This window comes from Condylura cristata, unplaced genomic scaffold, assembly GCF_000260355.1.
Source record: "Condylura cristata isolate star-nosed mole 26May11 unplaced genomic scaffold, ConCri1.0 scaffold00009, whole genome shotgun sequence".
NCBI classification, from domain to species: Eukaryota; Metazoa; Chordata; class Mammalia; order Eulipotyphla; family Talpidae; genus Condylura; species Condylura cristata.
The window spans coordinates 53,070,985-53,093,292 of record NW_004567110.1 but is presented as its reverse complement, the minus strand read 5'-3'; the positions used below and the strand labels follow the sequence as shown (position 1 = coordinate 53,093,292).

At 35.6% G+C, this 22,308-nt stretch overlaps 1 protein-coding gene across 1 annotated transcript in view; it reads left to right on the top strand.

Moving 5' to 3' along the window:
- Positions 1–22,308, top strand: part of RAB2A (RAB2A, member RAS oncogene family) — a 66,190-nt gene that overhangs the window by 22,226 nt on the left and 21,656 nt on the right. Inside the window, exons 2-5 of the mRNA XM_004679851.2 lie at positions 5,081–5,152; positions 11,216–11,283; positions 17,687–17,769; positions 18,192–18,284. Coding sequence (XP_004679908.1) covers positions 5,081–5,152; positions 11,216–11,283; positions 17,687–17,769; positions 18,192–18,284 — 316 coding nt within the window. The remainder of the gene's footprint in view (positions 1–5,080; positions 5,153–11,215; positions 11,284–17,686; positions 17,770–18,191; positions 18,285–22,308) is intronic.

The window sequence follows — 22,308 nt, the reverse complement described above, 5'->3', positions numbered from 1 at the left end:
AAAAAAAAAAAAAAAGTAATAGAAGACACCCCCTGTTTATGGTTTGGGATAATTAATGTTAACAAAATGTCATCCTACCAAAAGCAAATTACAGATTCAACACTTCAATAAATATTTCAATGACACTCTTCAAGGAAATAGAACCAATACTGATGAAATTGTGTGGAATAACAAAAAAAGAAAGAAAAAGGAAATAGCCTAAGCTCTTCTGCCCCTGACTAAAACAAAGGAGAATAGTGGCATCACACTTCCAGACTTCTAACTACAATACAAAGCTGTGATAATTAAAGCAGTATGGTTCTGGAGCAAAAACAGACCCAAAGACCAATGGAACTGAATAGAAAGCCCAGACATAAAGCCACACATATGGGCAACTAGTATTTGACAAAGAACCAAAGATATGCATTGGGGCAAGGGCAGTTTGTTCAATAAATGGTGCTAGGAAAACTAGACTGCTACATGCAAAAAAAAAAAAAAAATGAAGCTAGACCGCTACCTCACACATTGCACAAAAATCAATTTAAAATGAATAGAAGAACTGAACATAAGAACTGAAACCATAAAATATATAGAAGAAAATATAGGTAAAACACTATATGACCTACATCACAGTGACATCTTTAAGGACTCACTCTACAAAGCAGAGAAGTGAAGAAAAAGATAAACAGCTAGGATTACATCAAACTAAAAAGTTTTGTATAGCAAAAGAGACTTTAACCAAAACAACTACACCCTACTGATTGGGAGAAAATCTGATAAAGGATTGATTACAAGACCTACAAAAAAAACTCATACTACTCAACAAAAAGAAAGTAGAAAACCAGGACAAGAAAATAGAAGAACTTAAAAGACACTTATCCAAAGAGGAAATGCAAATAGCCCTCAGGCATATTAAAAATGGTTAGTATCCCTCATAATCAAGGAAATCCAAGTCAAAACCACAGTGAGATTCCAATTTATACCAGTGAGAATGCCACATATTTAAAAAAAACTAGCAGCAACAAGTGACAAGGATGTGGCGGAAAAGGAACTCTCCTACACTGTTGGTGAGAATTCAAACTGGCCAACTACTGTGGAAAGCTGTGTGGAAGTTCCTCAGCTACCATATGGAGCTACCCTATGACCCAGCAATTCCACTCCTAGGGATCAACCCAAAGGACAAAAACATTAATTCAAAAGGATTAATGCACCCCTATGTTTATTGCAGCAGTACTTATAACTAATGTGTGGAATGAACCCCGAATGCCCAAAAGGAGATGACTGATCAAGAACATGTGTAATATGTTATGGACATTATTCCATATCACAAACATCTTTGGAAATCAATAAACAAGAAAAAAATCACGCATTTCTGAAGGCTGCAAAATGATTGGGGTGGGGTATATATGTGCACACATGCTCACACTTACTAAACTGGTCCTATACTGCTGCAAATTTAAGTATAAATAAGGCAGGTAAGCAGGCTTACCTAGAATTAATAGATTTTAATAAATACTGAATATCTATAAATGCAAATGTTTTAATTAATGTTCTATGGATGTGTAACTAAGGAGATTTGGCAAATACCTCAGTGGTACTTAAAATTTTTATCTGCATTGGAAGATAGTTTGATTGCCTGAACAAAAAATATGGGGCCTTTAGAGACTCCATTCAGGGCCCTCCCTTTTGGTGCAGCGGGTTAAAGCACAATACAGCACTCAGAAACTAAAGCTACTTCAGCACGAGTTCAATCCCCGCCTGCTCTGGAGCTGACCCACATGGTGCGACAGACCTTTTCTGACCCACCCACTGCTCCCCTAAGCAGTGTACTTCGTCAATCTGCCTGTTCTGCTCCCGGCTCTGTCTTTGGTGAGTCCTCTCATCACCCCTGCACCTCTGGCCTGTACCCCAGTTCTATATGCATAAATAAATCTTTTTAAAAAAAAAAGGACTCCATTCAAGTCAGCATTTTCTGTTTACCCAGCACTCAGAATAAGTGTTATTTGGTATTATGATAAGAATTACATATTCTGTTGTAGGATGGGAAGGGATTTTTTCAGGCTATTGTGTCACTCAGATGATTACCAGACTATAAGATTCTTAAGGTTCCTCAGTAATATCTAAAATTTCTAAATTAGGGCCTCTCTGGTGGCCTAGGGGTTAAGTCTCAGTGCTGTCTACTTCTGTGGTCTGAGTTTGATCTCCTGCCAGGGAAGTAACCCACAGCAGACCTTTCCTGTCTTGCCCTGCTGTTACCCTCAGCAGTGTATTTCAGTAAATCTGCCTGTTCTGCTCCCCACTCTCACTGGTGAATCCTTTCAACACCCCTTTGCACACCTTTAGCCTACACCCTAATTCTTCTATTCAAAAATAAATAAAATGCATCAGCTTTAAAAAAAAAATTTGCTAATTATAGTATTTTGTCCCGTATCATAAGGAAAAATTTTGGTTGTTAAGAACAGAAATGAAAAGACATGGAGTAGCCTAAAATGCATATTGCTAAGTCAACAAGCCAACCTAAAGAGACAGCATACTATATGGTTTCAACTGTATGAGATTATGGAAAAGCAAAACCTTGAAGACAAGTGAAAAGATTAGTAGATGTCAAGAGTTAGGGATAAAAGAGGAACTAATAGAGCACAGGATATTTTAGAATGATGGAATAGTATCTGTCTGCTAGTATAATGGTGAGCATTTTATACCTTTGAATAGAATGTATAATAACCCATAGAATGCACAACACTGAGAGCAAGCAGTGTTAATCTATGGACTTTGATGATATGTCATTGTAGGTTCCTGGGTTGTTAACAGTGCTAACCTTTCTGTTACAGGGTATTGATTTTAGGCTAGACTATGATCCTTCCTGGAGGGCCTTGCAATATTTCTGCTCACTTGTGTTATAAACCTAAAACTACTTTCTTTTTTTTAATTTATTTATTTGTGCATACAGAATTGGGATACAGACCAGAGGCTCAGGGGCTGTGAGAGGCTTCACCATAGACAGAGCAGGGAGCAGAACAGACAGATCAAGGAAGTACACTGCTGAGGGGAGCAGCGGGCGGGTCAGGAGAGGTCTGCCACGCCATGTGGTCACCTCCGGGGGCAGGGGGGAATCAACTCATGAGGAAGTGGCTTTAGATTCTCAGTGCTGTGCTTTAACCCGCTGCGCCCACCAGGGAGGGCCCTAAAACTACTTTTAAAAATAATCTGTTATTGGCCCTCCCTGGTGGCGCAGCGGGGTTAAAGCACTGCACTAAGAAGCTGAAACCACTTCTGCATGAGTTCGATTCCCGCCTGCCCCGGAGGTGACCACATGGTGTGGCAGACCTCTCCTGACCCGCCCGCTGCTCCCCTCAGCAGTGTACTTTGTCAATCCGCCTTTTCTGTTCCCTACTCTGTCTCTGGTGAAGCCTCTCACCGCCCCTGAGCCTCTGGCCTGTACCCCAGTTCTGTATGTACAAATACATTTTTTAAAAAAAATAAAAAATAATAATAATAAAAATAAGTAAATAAATAAAAATTAAAAAAATAAAAATAAAATAATCTATTATTAAGATCATGCTTAGTGAGATAAGCCAGAAAGAGAAAGAAAAATACCGGATGGTTTCACTCATAGCAGGAGTATAATAGACCAGGTGGAAAACAACAAAAATTATGAACAACCATATACCAGAGACATTTTGTGGGGGTGGAGTGGGGAATGGGATCAAAAATGGGGTGAGGGGAGGGAAATGCACGGGATTATGGTGATGGCACATGGGTGACATGATGGGAAACCTGCGGGGATTACAATTGAGGTGGGAAAAAAAATGTACAAAATGATGCAAAAATAAACTTTTGTAATAAAAAAAAGCAAAAAATAATAATAATCTATTCTTAAAAAAAACTTATGGTTCATATCTCAGTTGTTCATCTTTTGTAATCTTAACACTTAAAAAAATAATTTTCCTTTCTAACCTACATCTAAAAGGCAACTTAGAGGAGTTAGAAATCTGATAAAATGAGTATCTCTTTAAAAGAAAAAAATCTTTTGTAACAAAAAGATAAGAAATATAAAGGCAAGTGCTTGGAAATTTCAGCTTACTTTCAGTAAACTAGACTCTTAAAACATTCCAAAATAAAACTGAGCAAACAAAATATTTCATAAAATAAGAAAATTCATTTACGGGATATATTGCCAGTCTTTGTAACATTTGACACTAGGACCAGTCATTCAGCAAAAGTACTAAGTGCCTTTCTTGCTGTCAGTACATGAGGAGATATTGTCCTCATCGACTTTATCATCTAGAAAGTATCCAGTAGCTTAGTGTAGCTCTCCTGACTTTAATGAAGGGAAATTTGGTGGTAGAGGAAGTAAATACAATTCATATTAGAGTTGATCCTGAAGTAAATTAGCCAGAAGATAGAACAAACAGCTTTTCCCCAAAAAGTAGATCCAAAGCACTTGTAGGAACTATAAACTATAAAAAGAGGAAGTAACTATTTTTATACATTTGACAACAGTAAAATATTACTGTAAATAATTTTACAATAAAACATTTACTGTAAATATCAGTAAAGCATGAACATTTAACTGGGAGGACTTGTTATCGTTTAGTGTGATGTACTTTTTAAGATTAAAATATTGAATATTGGCCCTCCTTGGTAGTGCATCAGGTTAGGACGCAGCACTGCAGGCTAGCCACAGCCACTTCGGTGTGAGTTCTGTCCTCAACCCCGGAGGTTATCCATATGGCGTGGCAGACCTCTCCTGTCTTGTCCACTGCTCCCCTCAGCAGTGTTACTTTGTCTGTCTGCCTGTACTGCTCCCCACTCTGTCTCTGGTCAATCTTCTCACCACCCTGCACCTCTGTCTTGTAGTCCAGTTCTGTATGCATAAGTAAGTAAAATCTTTTTTTAAAATATTGAAAAAGGATAACAAGTTGTGTTACTTTGGTTAATACCTTCTACCTAAGTCATTAGTCTGCTGATTTCCCAATAAATTAGAGCACTTGCAGAATCGTGTAGATTGTTCAGAGCTCCAGAAACCCTGGCTTACCTCTCTTCCGTGTATATTTATAAAATGTATGTTCATGTCTGTGAATTTTTTTTTTAATTGCAGGTGTTGGTAAATCATGCTTATTGCTACAGTTCACAGACAAGAGGTTTCAACCAGTGCATGACCTTACTATTGGTAAGTTTTACAAAAGAAATGAACATTTAGTGTTTCAGATAATAGAAATGGAATATGGTATAATTTCTGTTGAGAAAACCAGTGATATTAGATTTTTTGCCTTATGAAATTTAGTCTCCATCACTTTTTTAATGTGTAGTAAAAATGTTATTACCCAGGTTTATAAAGTGGTTGAACTGCAGCAGACATTAATATTACATTAACAATTAATTAAATTAATATATAGTTAATATTAACAAGCAGAATATTAAATTCTTTGTATTTAATGATGTAACAAATGATTCAGGGACAACATAGCGTAGAAAGAAGTGAGACCTCCAAGGTCTCCTTAGTGGCACCGGGTTAAAGACAGAGCTATCAAGCTTATCTCCAGGCACTACAACATGAGCTTGGTCCTTGGCCAGGGATCCCCAGCTGGCTGACCCACATGGTACATTGCAGCAGACCTCTCCTGTGGTGTCTACTGCTCCCCTCAACAGTGTATTTGAGTACATCTGCCTGTTCTTCTTCCTCCTCTGCTCTGGTGAATTTTCTCACTCCCTGCACCTCTAGCCTGTAGCCCTCTTCTTGTATGCATTAATGTGTATTAACCAAATTAAAAATCAGAGTTTATAGATAAAATTACTAGATCACTTTAATAATTTTCATGCAAATCAAATCACATGTACTTTATGAATATATTGAAATTCTTTCCTTAGTATCCACTGTCAGCAAGAATGTTCAGATTCTATTTTTATATAACATCTGCACTTTGTTCAATATATCTGAACCTTGGTAGCCATCACATATTTGTGCCTCTGTCCCAAAACAACAAGCCAGTTGTTTTAGTGTAGAGTACTAAACAAAAGTGTCTTCCCTTTTCATTGAAACTTTTACATAAATTTTAAGTTGTGATAGCATACATGATGAAAGAAGATGGGCCTGAACCTGCTGTCAGAAATTGGCATAGGCTATACTTGTGGAGAGAGGTAAGAAAGTACACCAAAGAAGAGTTGGAAAACTATAACTCATGTAACTATCCCACCTGGCATCCATAGGATATACTGATGGGATTCATCACAAGATATGAGACTAGAGGAAAAGTGAAACCAAGGTTTTCTGCACTCTGCCTGGGCTATGTCTCCATGATTCTAGCCTCAGCTTCCTAAAGGCCCACTGCTGATCTGGCTCTTAAGTTCTAGTAACCTTGGTTTCTCTTGTTTTCCCCCACCCTCACTTAAAGATGGCAGCAACTTCCTGCTGTTGCTGATATCTGGGTTGCTTTGGGCTACTCAGCTCTTTCTTTAATCATTTCCCTACTCTAAATTCCCTGTTTTAAATAATAAGTCAGTTTTTTTTTCTGGTTTGACCCTGACTGCTATACCTTTTGCTGACCATCAAACCAACTTATTTTTCAAACATAGAAACAATGTAGGCAGTTAATAGCACATTCCTTTTAAAGGAACATGAGATACTTGCTAAAATAGACAAAAGACAGCATCATTTCTCTGCTGCATATTTGCTTAACCCTGAAAGAAAGTTTATAAAGTTAAAAGTGGCATAAGAAGTGTTAAGCTGTAGAAAGAGGCAAGAAAAAAAAACCCATAGAAGATGAGGAGAAACTGAAATATTCTTTATCCTTTGACTACAGCTCATTGGAATTATGATATGAGTCAAAGTAGTGGGTTTTTAAATGGCTTCCTTGATACATTTGCATTAAAGGTCCAAATTTGTCTTGCTTTTTCAAAGAATGGTTCAAGGACTGTTGCACCATGTTAGCAGCATCAGTAGCAGGTGAGGGCTTGCTGAACAATATTCTGAATCAGATTCTCTCATTTGAACAGACTCTCCAAGTGAGCCATATGAGTACTGCAGTTTGAAATTCATTGAGACAGTGATTTTTAAATATTGGTTACTCCAGCTGGAAATATGTTCTACACATCCCACATCCCTTCCTGACCTTTCAGTTCCTTTATTAGCTCTGCCTGTGATCTTGCTTCCATTCTGCCTTAATGTTTGCTCCAATAGTCACAACCTTGTCCTTACCATTACTACCAATATCTGGAACCACTTCAGATTTTCAGTTTTGTGTATTTGGCTATTTGATTATCCCTCCCATTCTTCTAGCTGACAATGATTCAAGTTCTAACAAAAATGATTTATTTATCCCATCACTTTTATAACCCAATGATCCTAGCATGTGTTTACTTTCACCTCTCTCATATTCTTACTTCCCTTGTTATCTGACCTTAATTATGAACACTATAATTATGTCATTATAATTCTGCATTATTTGTCCCCTTCATCATCATCTTGTGATTAACCCATAGATTAAATCTAACTTCTACTTCATACTTACATGGAGAAAATTTCTGCACAGCCTCGCTTTTCTCCAGTTACTCTTGGACTGATTCTTCCATACTAACTTCTGTTTGCCCCACAATTAAATCTATTTCAATACCTTTCACTTTCTGCTTTCCATCATACCTTTATTATGCCTGCTTGTTCTTTAAGCTTGTAGCAGCTTTTCTGTCTTCATTCTTAAATGATAGCTTTGGTTTCTGTTTCATTTAGACACAGAAGCAACCAGAATGTCATTTTCACAGGTTTACTTCACCTAGTACATTCCTCATAACAACAATGCCTATAAAACTTGGTCTACTCTGGAAAAAGGTTTCAACAGTTGTATTTTCCTCCCAGGTATCTTTTTCCCTGTTTAATTATTTTCCATGACTCAATTATCTCTTCCATTTTTACTCTCTTTTAAGCAAAAGGAATTTTTACATATTATCTGTCAAATTTGTTCCCACCTATTGTTTTTTGAACCCACTCCAACTAGTACTCTCTTCTCCCCATACATGCATACTCAGCTGCTTATTCAGTATTTCTCAGATGATTTAGGGATATATAAGTTCACACCTCCTAAGATGCTTGTTTCTGTCACAGGCCTCACCAGTAATCCTCCAGCATATTCCTTTGATACCCCCCCCCTTCTTTGTTTCTGTGCCCACCGTCCCCTTCTGATGATCTCATTTGTACAGTCAGATTTCTGGGATTTAGTTTAGTTTTGTCTACTACTTTGTTTTGTTCTCTGTATTTCATTTGAGTGAATCCATCTGGTGGTTGTCTTTTTTCCTCTGACTTACTTCCCTCAGCATAGTCTACTCCAGGTTCATGTGTGTGGTTATAAATGACAAGGCCCCACCTTGAGGAAGGAGACACATTCTGCCTCTGCCCCTCCGTGATCACCTGGTTCTGACAGGTGGCCTTTTCTCATAGACACTGTCATCATCAGTTGTGTAAGTGGTAATGTAGTGCTTCTGGACAAAGATACTCGTAATTTAATGATGATTAGAAAATATGTATTAAGAGTATTTTGTTCCAGTAGGAACAAAAAATAAGCATCAGTCTCTGGTAATGTTAGGTAAATCAGACCTTGCCTTTGGCGTCTCTGTTTGGCAGCCATACTGACTATTAATTTAAAAAGGCTCTGGGAAGAGAGCCCCAAGGGCATAGGAAATAATGATTTAGCCCATAAAATAAAAGGTATGGGAGTCTTTCTAAGCTGAATTTTCAAGTGTGTGTATATATTGTATCAATCTGAAAGAAAAAGATTTTTAATTTTGTTTCGGAGCCTTCCAGGACATTGCTGATTTCAGTATTTTCTTTTGCCATACATAGAACAAGGGTAAAACCTGGATTGAACCCAGTGGGAAAGATTTTTTGTTTCATGTGATAAGAAAACAATACATAGTTTTTTTAGTTATCAGTAATAGCACTTGACAGTTTTCCCTTTTCTTCCTACCCATCATCCTTTATCCTCATTTCTAGTTAATACAGTAGCTTTTTTAAATTCTCTTATCTTGACCCCATTAATAAACACTGTTGACCTTATTATATCCCTGCTTTGAAAATAATCCTAATTTTCATGTAGTATTTTTTTAATTGCATATATTTTCAAAGGTGAAATCTGTGTTTAAAAGGCTTAGTTTTAGCAGCCTCCATCTACTTACCTTGAACAAAGAGATAAATATTCCAAACTTCAATTCTTACTACATTAAACAAAAGGAATATATTAAAATATCTAGAGCTTTATATAGAACCCATAGAAGGGTAGAGACTGGGAGTTGTGAATGAACAGGAACAAAGCCATTTTAGAGGTCAGGAAACAACAGTCCTGTAGCAGTGGTGGTCTGAGCCTTTCATCTGCTAGGCTAGAATGAGCGCTAATCAATTTTATTATCTTTATTCTTCTGTTCAAAATGCCAATTTCAGAAAAAGCATCTGTCCTAGCTTGCTTTGCCTGCCCAGCCATCATATCAGCGAAGCTCTGTTTCTAATTTGTTGTTGCTTTTTGTCATATTTGACATCATGCATTGACGAAATCTTGATTCTCAGTGGACAATGCACATGTGTTTGGATTATGGTTAAAAACCTATCCATGACAATAAATGGGAAAGTGAGATTTTTCTCTTTCTAGTCTTCACGTAGAAGCAATAGGGTCATGGAAAAACGTCCACTATCTTACTGATATAGAATTTTGTACTTTAGTACTTCCTTTTAAGTGCTGGTTGTTGCAGTGAGCGTACTATGTACCATACTTAGTCACTAGTTTCTCCCACAGCTACTCTCATTTTCATGTCATTAATGATAAACTCTTGTATGGCTATTTTGTGAGTCCCCCTTCTTTTCCCCATGGTATACACACATGTAAGGAGGTAGATCTGTAAAGAGATACAAACACTGTAATGGTTTTAAATGACATAATTTTACAATTTTGCATTTTCATTCTAGTACATAGTAATTCCTGGTCTTTTCTCTTGCTTTCCTATGTCTGAGAAGCGTTATGCTTCTTGGCTTTGACTCTACCGATGGAATAAGTATTAAAATGGAGATTTGAAAATTCCAAGTCAGATATCATGGGAAAACAAACTGCCTTTCTAGCTCACCTCCTAATCACATTTGGATGCTGAAATGGAATTCAGACACTGGGCTGCATGCCCTTCCCAAGGCAACTGGAAGCTGTTTTTCTGCCAGAATTGACATCTGGCTTTTGGGGACTTTGTGTGTCTTCCCTCTACCATAATCCTGATCTAAATATTGCTAGAACACATTCCAGTCAGTAATGGCTTGATATAAAGCAATATACTTCTCTCTTCTTCAAAGCTATTTGCTGTTGTGGAATCATCCCTGTTTTCTCCTATTTTGTTGACTGAATACTAAAAGAAATGGTAAATGGTAAGTTTACCAAGATGGTAAACTTATAAGTTTACTTACAAGTATAAAGTTTGTGTTCCCTTTCACCTGCAATCCTGTTTCCAAAGCAACATAATCACATGTTAGAATATATTCAGAAAATTTATCTCAGCATTAACTAGTGAATATTTGGGAACAACTTAAATTTGCAGCAGTATAGGACCAGTTTAGTAAGTGTGAGCATGTGTGCACATACACCCCACCCCAGTCATTTTGCAGCCGTCAGAAATGTGTGGGTTTTTTTCTTGCTGATTGATTTCCAAAGATGTTTGTGATATGGAATAATGTCCATCACATTACTCACTGGAAGCAAATTTTAGAACAGCATTTAAAAGTTCCCACTTATATAAACTTTTAGATTTACTTCTTTCTGTGTGTATTATTCATAGAACTATGTCTGGAGACGAGATTTCTTTCTTATTTGATAATTATTCTGGGAACCAAGATATGTTGAAAATCATGTTTACTTTTTTGTGATTTTTATAACATTTATGATTTGTAAGAAACTTTACTATTTGTTATTTTTAATTATGGTTCTTGAATTTCTTTTTATTTTTCCTATTACTAAGCCTGTGAAACACGAAGGCCTTTAATGGATTCTTTACAATGCCAGACTCAAATATCTCAGTGTTTGATTGTGTTCTTACTTTATGTCTTAGTAGCACCTCTACCTAGGCTTATACCCTTTTTAAGGATAGGAGCTGTTTCAATAAAGTTCATCTGTATATCTGCTGGGTTAGTTTGTCTTGGAAATGGATATCCTTCCAAGTCCTTAAATGTAAATATATTCCTATAATGGTGTAACAAATCATTTTCTGCTTTATACAGGTGTAGAGTTTGGTGCTCGAATGATAACTATTGATGGGAAACAGATAAAACTTCAGATATGGGATACAGTAAGTATAACAAAAGTACATTGTATTACCTCAATAAAGTTGTTTTTATAAACGCACATTGCATGTTTGTTTTACTTTAATGTATTTTATGCCTGTTATGGCTTATACCCCTAATATAAACTCCTCCCTACAGTCATGGGATGAAATGTTCCAGAAAAGATTTGTTTTTCTTACACAGTTTTCAACAGGTACACCACAGGTTTTGGATGTTGGTGAACATACTGGATTGAATGTGTAGGCTATGTGGTCTAAGTTGAAGTGCTTCTTAGAACAATGTTTTTAAGAAAAACAGCATATCTCATGTACACATAAGTCAAATATTAATCACTTTACCAAAAACACATAGCCTGAATGTTTATTGATTCATTTTATAGGTTTGATTTGGTCCCAAATACTTGTAGTCACTTTGTTCCTAGTCCTAATTCTGTCACCTACGCTTTGTTCAATGAATGTTTGTTATATATCATACTGTAGTTTTAATGACAATTTCTCATCTGAACCACCGGACATGATTCTATTTTCACAACTTGGATGCATAAGAAAGAATTTATTATTTATAATGGATTGTGGTTCTCAAATCTTTTTTGTCTTACTATGTCCTTCTGCTTTTAAAAATTAGTGAGGACCCCAAGGAACCATTGCTTAGGTGTCTTATTGCTATAATACCTGGCATATTAGAATTAAAACTGAGAAATGTGTTAAATATTTTGCTGTTCACTTAAAAATAACCATATTAGAATAGAAAATAGAATTTTTGTAGAAATTGTGTGTTATGAAACAAAAGCTTTTTCTAGTAAAGAGTTTCATTTTATTGCAATTTGAAAAATCCCTCTACTATCATCTTAATAGAAGATAGCTGCCTCTGAATTTAGTAATCTGTGATAATGTGTAGGAAGAAAATACAGACTCACACAAAAATAGCTGGTTGGGAAATGTGGAACCCTTACAGGACCTTGAAGAGTCTTAGAGACTCCCAGGACTCCTGGGATCACAATTTGAAAACTATTGCCTAGGGCAATTAGGACTTAATTCTTCATGGAACCCTAGTTGAGAAAAAACTTAAAGGTCTCCTATTATGACAAAAGAGCATATTTTCTGAACCAGTAAATGAAATACAAAATATGAGGAATTGTATCATACACTATTGGTATTTTTCCCTCTGGTCATAAAATTCTTCTCTCTCACCTATAATGGATATTGGAGGAAGGGAACCTTAAAATACTTAGTCTACAGACTTTGTTCCCAAGAAAATAAAGTAAGTTACTAAAGGGTGTTGTGAGACCTAGTTTTGCTGATGCTTATGACAAATCAGTCATCCCTGAAGTGGAAAACTGCACTTTATCTTGCTCTGTCCCAGGTTACATGCTGGACTGTAGGCGCTTCTGCTTTCTTGCATCCACTTTTCAGTGAAGATTTATACTTTTACTATTTCCCGTAAGATCTCACTCCTTTTTAAATTTTTATTCTCCCAGGCAACGTGATTTCAATGCTGTGCAGCTAGCGGGGTGGGTAGAGGGACGGCATGTGAAGTCATATTTACCTAAAGATTTAAAATTAATAACTGCCAAACAAAAGACAGTTTCTTTTTTAGAATGTTTGCTTTATGTGAACTAGGTTGCTTTATTACCTAATAATCGTGTGCAGTACACATCCTTCAGTGTAGTGTAGTGGGATTCAGTACCTGCTTTTTCTTCAGTAATGTGTTTTTCAGATCTTGTACTTGGAGTACATAATTGCTTTGCTCAAAGTGCTTTTCCCATTTTCCATTTAAGACCACCTCAGATGTCAACTCTATGGATCCTGTCTGGCCTCCATGGGATGGCCATGATTCTCATCATGATATTTCATGCATATTTCTATTATAGCTCTGATCCATTGTTTTGTTTTGGTTTTGTTCACATTTTGTCCTCCCTAGAATAAACATCTTGAAGGGAAGGATCATCTTTATCATATTCACCTTTATATCCTCTATTCTTTCTTTAGTAGCCTATACAGTGTTTATTGATAAATTTTTTGGAGTTATTGAATTTGGCTGCTCGTTGTGCCTAAGCAACTTGAAGGATCATTGAATGTGTTCAAGAGATACCTACTAAAGTATGTAGTTTCCAAAGGGAAGATTAATATAATAATGACAATTATGTTACATTTTAGGTATAGACTTTTTGAAACTTAACTTCATTTTCCATTTGTTTCTTTGGTAGGCTAGCTAGTCATAGTTTCTTATAGGGTCCTCTTTTCTTGTCTAGGTTTTTGAGTTTATGTTTCTTCAGTAATCTATCTTTTGACAATAATCTATAGTAATTATACTGGACCGTATGAACAGGAAATAGCAAATTAATTCACACCTCTTCTGGAAGGGCAGATGGCCATTTTTTTTTTTTTCTTTTTCTGAAGTGGAGACGCTTTGGTACTTTTGAAGATGTCATAACATCCCAAGCAGAATTACAGGACTTCAATTGAAGGGTGCTAGAAATTAAAGAATGTTTTAAAAACTCTGGCAACTACTTTTGCAAGTTGTTTCTTGTGTCTCTGAGGCCTTATAGGTTTTTCTTGTATTATTTCTGGTTTTCTAATTAATACTCTAAAACTCATTAATAGACATTAGGCACACATTAAGGTTGGTTCACAGTTTATATCTTGATGTATTTTATAGATATATGTGGTTTTTCATATTAATATTTTGTGATGTCTCTATATTTGGATAGCAAGATATACTTTTAGAAGTAAAGTTCATATCCAGCACATTTATAAAATCATTCTATGGTCCTAATGTTATGGTTGTTTCATCAGCCTTAAATTAATAAATTTTTCCCCAATATCTAAATCTCAGTATTTTAGAATATTGGTTATCCATTATATATCCAATCCCATTCACCAAAATAAAAAAAAAAAACAGAGGGGGGCTTCAACAACCTCTATCTTTCCTTTCCTTGAATTAGTATGGCTGCCAGTGATCATCTAGCCTTGCTGAAGGCAGTGATAGTGGCATATCAGTAGACCCCTTAAGGAACTTTCTATTAGCCCTGTGTAATTTTTTTTTTTTTTATCACAGTCAAAAGTGATTTACTTCGTCTCTTTTTCAGGATAAGTCAAAGAAATTAAAGTTAGTGACACTTGGACCTTTGTGCAGCCCTTACCCACCTTGTTTGTACTCTTAGTCATCTTCTTCTATTTTTCTTTTTAAGATTTTACTTATTTTTGCCTAGAAGAGCTGAGGTATAGGCCATAGGTGCTGGAGGTGAGAGCATTCACCAGAGACAGTGGGGAACAGAACAGGCAGTCTACTGGAAGATACTGCAGTGGGCAAGAGAGGAGAGGTCTGCTGTGCCGTATGTGGATTAGCTCCCTGGCTGGGTACTGAACTCTAGACATTGCTGTGGCCATCGCTGATATGGCTGAGACTTAACACCAGGGAAATGCTAACTCTCACTCATCTTTTGATTTTTGTCACTTTTTTAGTAGTCTTCTGAACATATCCAAATATTCTCCAAAATTTGTAGTGTGGATTTCTTAAATCTATGTATCTACTCGACTTTTCTAAAAAATTATTTTAGACTTAATAGGTCTTCCCACTTAATAAAAGTGAAACTGTATTAAAAAGTCATACAAAACCTATATTCTGATTGTATCTTCTCAGCAAATTATAGGCTTTTTTGGGGGTCTTTCATAAAATGTCAGTTTATACCCAACTTTTTACTAGAAAAAAAGAATTTTTTTTTTTATATCAATAGATCCTTGGGGTGTTATTCATGAAAACTTGGTGTAGGGTGTGGGAAGAGGCCTGGAAACAGTCTTTCCACTGCCTTGCCTGTCCTCTCTACTTGCATTCCCCAATCTTTGCAGTTGAAAAACTCCGGAAAGCTGCCTCCATAGCAGCTATTTGTCGTTTTGTTTGTTTGTTTGTTTAATTACAGGAACAGGAAACTATCCCAGACATTTCATACTACTCTAATAACTTCTTACCTGTGGTAACTCCATTTTCTCTTACATGATAGTTTTGAAAGAATCTGAAATCAGTGATGTTACCGTTACCTAAGTCTTTTTTTTTTTTTTTTCAAGTAAATCTGCTTAAATTTTTAAAAGCTTTCAATACCTACTGTTCTTTCTAGCTATACAACCTTTGTTTCTTTTTTCCCAGGCTTTACCCTTGCTTACACAGGAGATTTCCTAAGGAACCTAAAATTAAATAGTTTAGGTTAACTTTTCTCAAGTTTATCTGACAGCAATCCTCACATTGTAAATTTGTTACAGGTATTCTTTGACTGATTTTAATCCTGAGCACCAGTACAAATGAGCATATTTTATCTCTTGAAACCAACTTGCTATATTCTGTGCTTTTGTATATCTGGGTATCTTGCTGAGTTTTCACAGAAATCAGGGTCTATATTATGAGCTGAATAAGCTCATAATCACTCTGGTTACCCTACATGTGTTTTTCTGGGCTTTTCACTTAGCCAGTCATTCTAGTTTCATTAAGTACATTTTCTTTACGCCCTTAGCTACTTTTGGGAATCTCTTACTACAAAGAGTTTCTTGACTATTGAAGTTTTAGATCCTTTAGTGATGTTCTTTTAGCATGGTATTCATTTTAATTCATCTCACAGAATTTCCTAACAAGAACTTTTACCTGTGCTGAAGTGTTTAGTTATGGGAGATACCAGAGCTCTAAAAGTGAATTTTACTTTGAACTAATAAAATAATTTTTTAAATTTACCATAAAATATTTCCTTGGTATTTACAACTCGCAATGAAATGAATTACTTAAAACTGTTGTTCTTAAGTTTACCTTGCTAAAGCAATTAAAAGAAAAGTTCTAATAATATTTGCATTTTAATTTGGATTTGAAAGGACTTTTTAGAAACATATACTTCAGTAAGTAACATGAGAGTAACTTAAAGTGAATTCATACTTTCTACTGGTATTTTTTTTTTTTTTTACATAATGAATTGGCTATTTTTATAGCCTGTTATGTGATGTTTTCTGAATATTTAGCATAGGACATAATTCCAAGTGCCAGAATTTCTTGTGAGTAATCAAGAGGGAGCCTATTAGTTTCCACATAGGAAAAATAATTTTTTCTGCATTTAGCATATTAGGATTTATTTGTCCTATCATTTAAGAGGGGCTAGAATAATGACCATTTTGCACATTTGATAGAGACATTAGGATGCACTAATTCGTTCATCATGTTTCTGCATGCTAGCTTGTATGTCAGACCCATTGCTAGGCACTAGGGTTGGGGGAAAAGGAAGGAAGTGTAGTTGGAGGACCAACAAAAACAAGATTTAGGAAGTACTGAGTGTTAGAACAAGGCAGAACCAGAGTTACATATTAATATGTATTCTAAAGGAGAGAAAGGTTTATTAATATGTACATTGAAAGATCAGAACTCAGGACCTGCAGCCTGAAATATTTTTCAATAATAGATTGAATACAAAATTTACTGAGTTTAATACAAAAATTATGACCTGATTTCATGTTTACTTAATTTAAATGCACATTTTTCCCCCTCTGACATAGAAACAGAGGGATTAAAAAGGAAAGAATACATCTGATAAGGGTTTCCTCATTTTTAAACTCAAAGGCAATAGATATGTCCCTCTGCTTTTCTTTTTAAAAAAAGTGTCACTCAGTAAAAAAGAAATTAACTAATTTTTCACAGCCTCTAAAGTCTGTTTTCATAAGTAACTATAAAGATGACTTTTACATCCTGTTGCCTTTTGACAAGCACTATATATCAAATAGAGAAAATTGATTAAGTGTGTAGAAAAAATTATATAAATTGAATTCAGAACTACTTTCTGTTTTTCATAATAAAATGATTGCTCAGAGAATTCCAACTGATGACTGTTGAAAGCTCACTGCAGTTTATGATATAACTGATAAAATCTGCATCCTTGGCCTTCCAACAACCTTTACACCAGCAGATGGTGGGCGTAAAGATGTCATTCATCATTTATTTACAATGGGCTTTATTTATTCTAGTGTCAACAGCTGCCCCAGGGAGTGGGGTTATTGAATTCAAATGTGAGGCTCTGGGTTATTTGCTTCCTTTCAAATTTGTCTTCAGAGCTTAGTTGCTAGGAGTCCATTCTGTGTTCTAATAATGATTCATGTATTGTGAAGCCATTCAGTAAATTGGGTTGTCAGGGATTGCCAAAAAAGGTTTAGAAATAGGGGGGTGGTGGATGGTGGTAGTGAGGGACTGCTCAGAAGATTGCATATGTGGCTGGTTGACTTGAGCAGCAGTGGTATTATGTGACTTGTTATTAAGACAGTATAGTTAGATTTTCTTTTCCTTTATGCATATCTTCCCTACCAGCTTCTGTTCTATATATGAATAATAAGAAAACATATAGAACCATTTATTAAAGGAAACTCCTAACCTTTTCTCTCCTCACAGGCTGGACAGGAGTCCTTTCGATCCATTACAAGGTCTTACTACAGAGGTGCAGCAGGGGCTTTACTAGTATATGATATTACAAGGTGAGAACTTTGATTTTTTTTCAGTTCAGTGGTCTTTGCAGAGAAGTTTTTTATATATAAATATGGCTACCAGTAATAAGTATAAGTTTGCATTTATACTATAACTATTTCCCCTTTAAACTTGTGTCTTGAATTAAATTTGCTACAGTAATTTAAAGTTACTATACTACTGCCAAGTTGAACAGTTTTTGTTAATTATTACTTAAGCATTAGAATTTTTAAGGTAAGATGATTACATTTAATTTCTAACCTATACTATAATTAGTAAACTTTAAATTTAGCTACCTGTCATATAAAATCTGTTTTTTTATGACACAAAAGAATATGCCTAAAAATAGTTATTTTAGTGGCATGTATACTGTTCAGCATATATTACTAGGGGAAATAATTATAAAATAGTAATCAAATTGTTTTATGTTTAGGAGAGATACATTCAACCACTTGACAACTTGGTTAGAAGATGCCCGCCAGCATTCTAATTCCAACATGGTCATTATGCTTATTGGAAATAAAAGGTAAAAAGGCTAATTTAAAATTTTTGTGTGTTAATGATAAAGAGTAGGTTTTTTTTATATATATATATTTTTTTTACATCAGTCTTCCTTTTTGTATAATGTATGCCTTTTCCTCTCAGGCGTAGTCCCTGTGAAATTCCCAGTACCAGTTCACCCATGCACCATCACATAGTCTTATGCTCCTCCCTCCCATTTGATCCCTCTTCCCTTGCCCTCCCTTAAAAAGTGTCTCTGATTGATAGTTGCCTATCATTTGGGTTTTTTTTTTTTAATTTATTGCAATTTTTTTTTCCTGATTCCATATTTTGTTCCCTTACATTTTCCTATAAGTGAAACGATCCAGTATTTTTTTTCTTTCTGGCTTATTTTACTGAATATAATCCCTTCCAGTCCATCCATGTTGCTGTGAATGGCATGAATTTTGTCTTTTTTGACTGCTGGGTGATACTCCATTGTGTATCCTTTCAAATTAATGTTTTTGTGTCCTTTGGATGGATTCCTAGAACTGCAATTGCTGGGTCATGTGGTAGCTCCATTTTTAGTGGTTTGAGGAACTTCCACACAGCTTTGCATAGTGGTTAGACCTTTTAGCATTCCCACCAGTAATGTAAAAGAGTTCCTTTTTTTCCACATCCTAATCAACATTTGTTGTTCCCTGTTTTTTTAATTCAATTCTCACTGGTGCAAGTTGGTATCATTGTGGCTTTGATTTTTCAGTTCCCTGATTGTAAGTGATGTTGAACATTTTTTTCATTCCTGTTGGCCATTTGCATTTCTTCTTGGAGAATGGTCTTTCTAGCTCTCCCGCCCATTTTTTGACTGGACTGCTTATCTGTATTTGTTGAGTCCTGTGAGCTCTTTGTAGATATTTTTAATGAGTCTGGGAGAAATGTCCCAATCAGTAGAGTATCTCTTTGATTTGGTTAATGTCTCTTTTGCTGTACAGAAGGTTTTTAGTTTGCTGTGGTCATGTTAGAATATGTTCCTTCTATCCTAAGAATTTCAGGGGCTTTTATCATAAAAGGATATTGAACTTTGTTGAATGCTTTCTTAGCATCTATTTATATGAGCATGTTTTTTTATTTTTCTTTTTGTTGATGTGTTAGATAACATTAATTGATTTTTGTATGTTGAACCATCCTGTGTCCCTAGAATAAATCCCACTTGATCATGGTGTATTATCCCTTTTATACATTGTTGGATTCTGTTGGCTAGGATTTTATTTGAGGATTCTTGCATCAATGTTCTTTAGAGATTGGCCTACTGTAGTTTTCCTTCTTTGTGTTGTCCTGGTCAGTTTTAGTATTAGTGTAATGTTGGCTTGGTAGTATTCCTTCTCAATTTTTTTAAAAGAGTTTGTGTAGGGTAGGCAGTAGTCCATTTCTGAACATTTGGTAGAATTGATTTGTGAATCTGTCTGGTCCTGGATTTTTGTTTTTGGAGAGAGTTTTGATTAGTTTCAGTTTCACTGCTTGTAATTGATAATCAGTAAGTGTTCTCTTTCTTTTTTCTCTAAAGACCAACTATCTTGGTCTTTAAGCAATCTTATGTGATTGCTTATCATGAATGCTTGTTTAAATGTTAAGTTAAACTTTAAGTTACAAAATTTCAGAAATCCTAAATATTTGTTTTGGTTTTTGCATAAAATAGTAAGCATTGTTGGAAATTCTCATTATTTGAAATAGGTTTGTTGGAAAATGTACTTTGATGATAATCTGAACGTTTTATCTGATTAGAAATTTAAAATAAGGGCCCTCCATGGTGGCACAGTGGGTTAGGATGCAGCACTGCAAGCTGGCCACAGCCGCTTCAGTGTAAGTTCAATCCCTGACCCTGGAGGTGATCCATATGGTGCAACAGACCTCTCCTGTCTCACCCACTGCTCCCCTTAACAGTGTACTTCAATAATCTGCCTGTTATGCTCCCCACTCTGTCTCAATCCTCTCACTACCCCTGCACCTCTGGCCTGTACTCCAGGTAAATAAATGTTTTTTAAAAAATAATTTAAAATAAAACTAAATGATTTATTTAAAGAATAGATTGCTGATAAATATTATTCATATTGTTTTAAATACTTGGCATTAGAAATATGCTGAATTCAGAAAAACATTTTCCCCTGTCATGACTTAAAGTGTATTATATGATTAATTATAATGAGTAATACTAAGATTGTTGAGATATATCTCTACTAAAAAGTCCTAAAGCACTTTTAATGTTGTTTAGTAGATAGCACATTAGAATTTTTAAGCTTACCTATTATCCTAGTGTGTTTTTTTTTTTTTTAAGATTTATTTATTTATTTATTTATACTTTACTGGGGTATAGGCCAGAGGTGCAAGTGGTGAGATGATTCACCAGAGACAGAGTAGAGAGCAAAACACCAGACTGACGAAGTACACTGCTGAGGGGGCAGAACAGGAGAGGTCTGCAGCGCCTTGTTGGTTACATCCCTGGCTAGGGATCTAACTCATGCTGAAGCAGCTGTGGGCAGCTTCATAATGCTGTGCTTTAAGCTGTTGTGCCCCAGGGAGGGACCTGTCATAATGCTTTGTCAGTCTTTAATACCTCTAGGGAACAGAATCTCCAGTGACTATCTTGTTACTTTGCAATTAAGATTATAATAGATAGGGAAAGAGTTATTGGCCATGGTTTCTGCAAACGTCTCTAAGAATATGGGAACTTTTCACTTATTTAGTAGACAGTGGTAACAAAATGAATAAAGTACTACACACAGTTTATTCATTGTTTAGTATTTTCAAATAGTGTTAATAGATCTGTTTCTAGAAAGATAAAATATGACTTTCCTTTGATAATAAACACATGTCATAGCTGTAAATTTTTCTCACTAATGAAGGAACCAGTAAGATACTACAGTAGTTCAAAAGAGAATTCAGAGGGCCCCACCCCCACCCCCTGGTGGTGCAGTGTGTTAAAGTGCAGCACTATGAAGCTGTCTACAGCCACTGCAGCACAAGTTCAATCCCTGGCCAGGGAGGTGACCCACCTGGTGTGGCCTGACCCACCCACTGCTCCCTTCAGCAGTGTATTGCTATTTCTGTAACCTTTAGAAAGCTGTGGGCTACAGTTAAAGCAGTACTACTTGGAGAGCTATCATTAAAGATTCAAGTTAATTCCACAGATTTCATTTTAAGAGTAAAGCTAGAAAAGTGAGAGGAAATTAAACCTAAAGGAAGCAAAAATAAAAAGTAATAAATATAAAACCATTGAACCAAAAGACAATTTTGGTTGTTTTTAATGAGTAACATTGTTTTATATCCTTCTTAATATTTTAACAGTATAGGAGTTCTCCCCTCAGGTGTGGCCACCAAAGCTGTCTTAACACCAAAGTACCCATAGTCCTCCACCATTGTGTTCTCCTTTCCACATCGCTTCTCCCACTCCCCTCTAGATGTCTCAGCAAAGTTAATTCTTGAGAATATAAATAAAATAGATATTAATGATAGAAAAAGAAGATTCACATTGTCAGTAGCAGGAATAAAAGTGGCATCATCACAGATCCTTCAGATCATAAAACAATAAGAAAAGTAAATAAATTGATTAGTGATGTTGGCCAAATAAAATGAAGATGTTGGCCAAATGGTACAGATTTACAGTTACAAGACGACTAAGTTCTGGATAACCAATCAACATTGTGATTGTGTTACAACAGTGCTGAATGTGTTATTAAACTTCAAAGTTGCTAAGACTGGAGATTCTCATTGTTCTTACATGAAGTGATAATTGACATAATAGAGGTGTCAGCTGACACTGCAATGGAGATAATAACTGCATTATGTAAAAATATCAAATTGATATATTACACACCTTCCACACCTTCACCTTGCACAACTTATTTTTATTTATATCTATTTTTTTTAAAAAAGCCATAAATTAAAAAATACATACTATTCTGTCCACAACTAACTTTATCTCCCAATTCTAAACTATGGCTACTATTGTCTTTCTAAATTTCTTACATTAGATGACTACATTCTTATCTGTAGACTCCTTATGACACGGTACC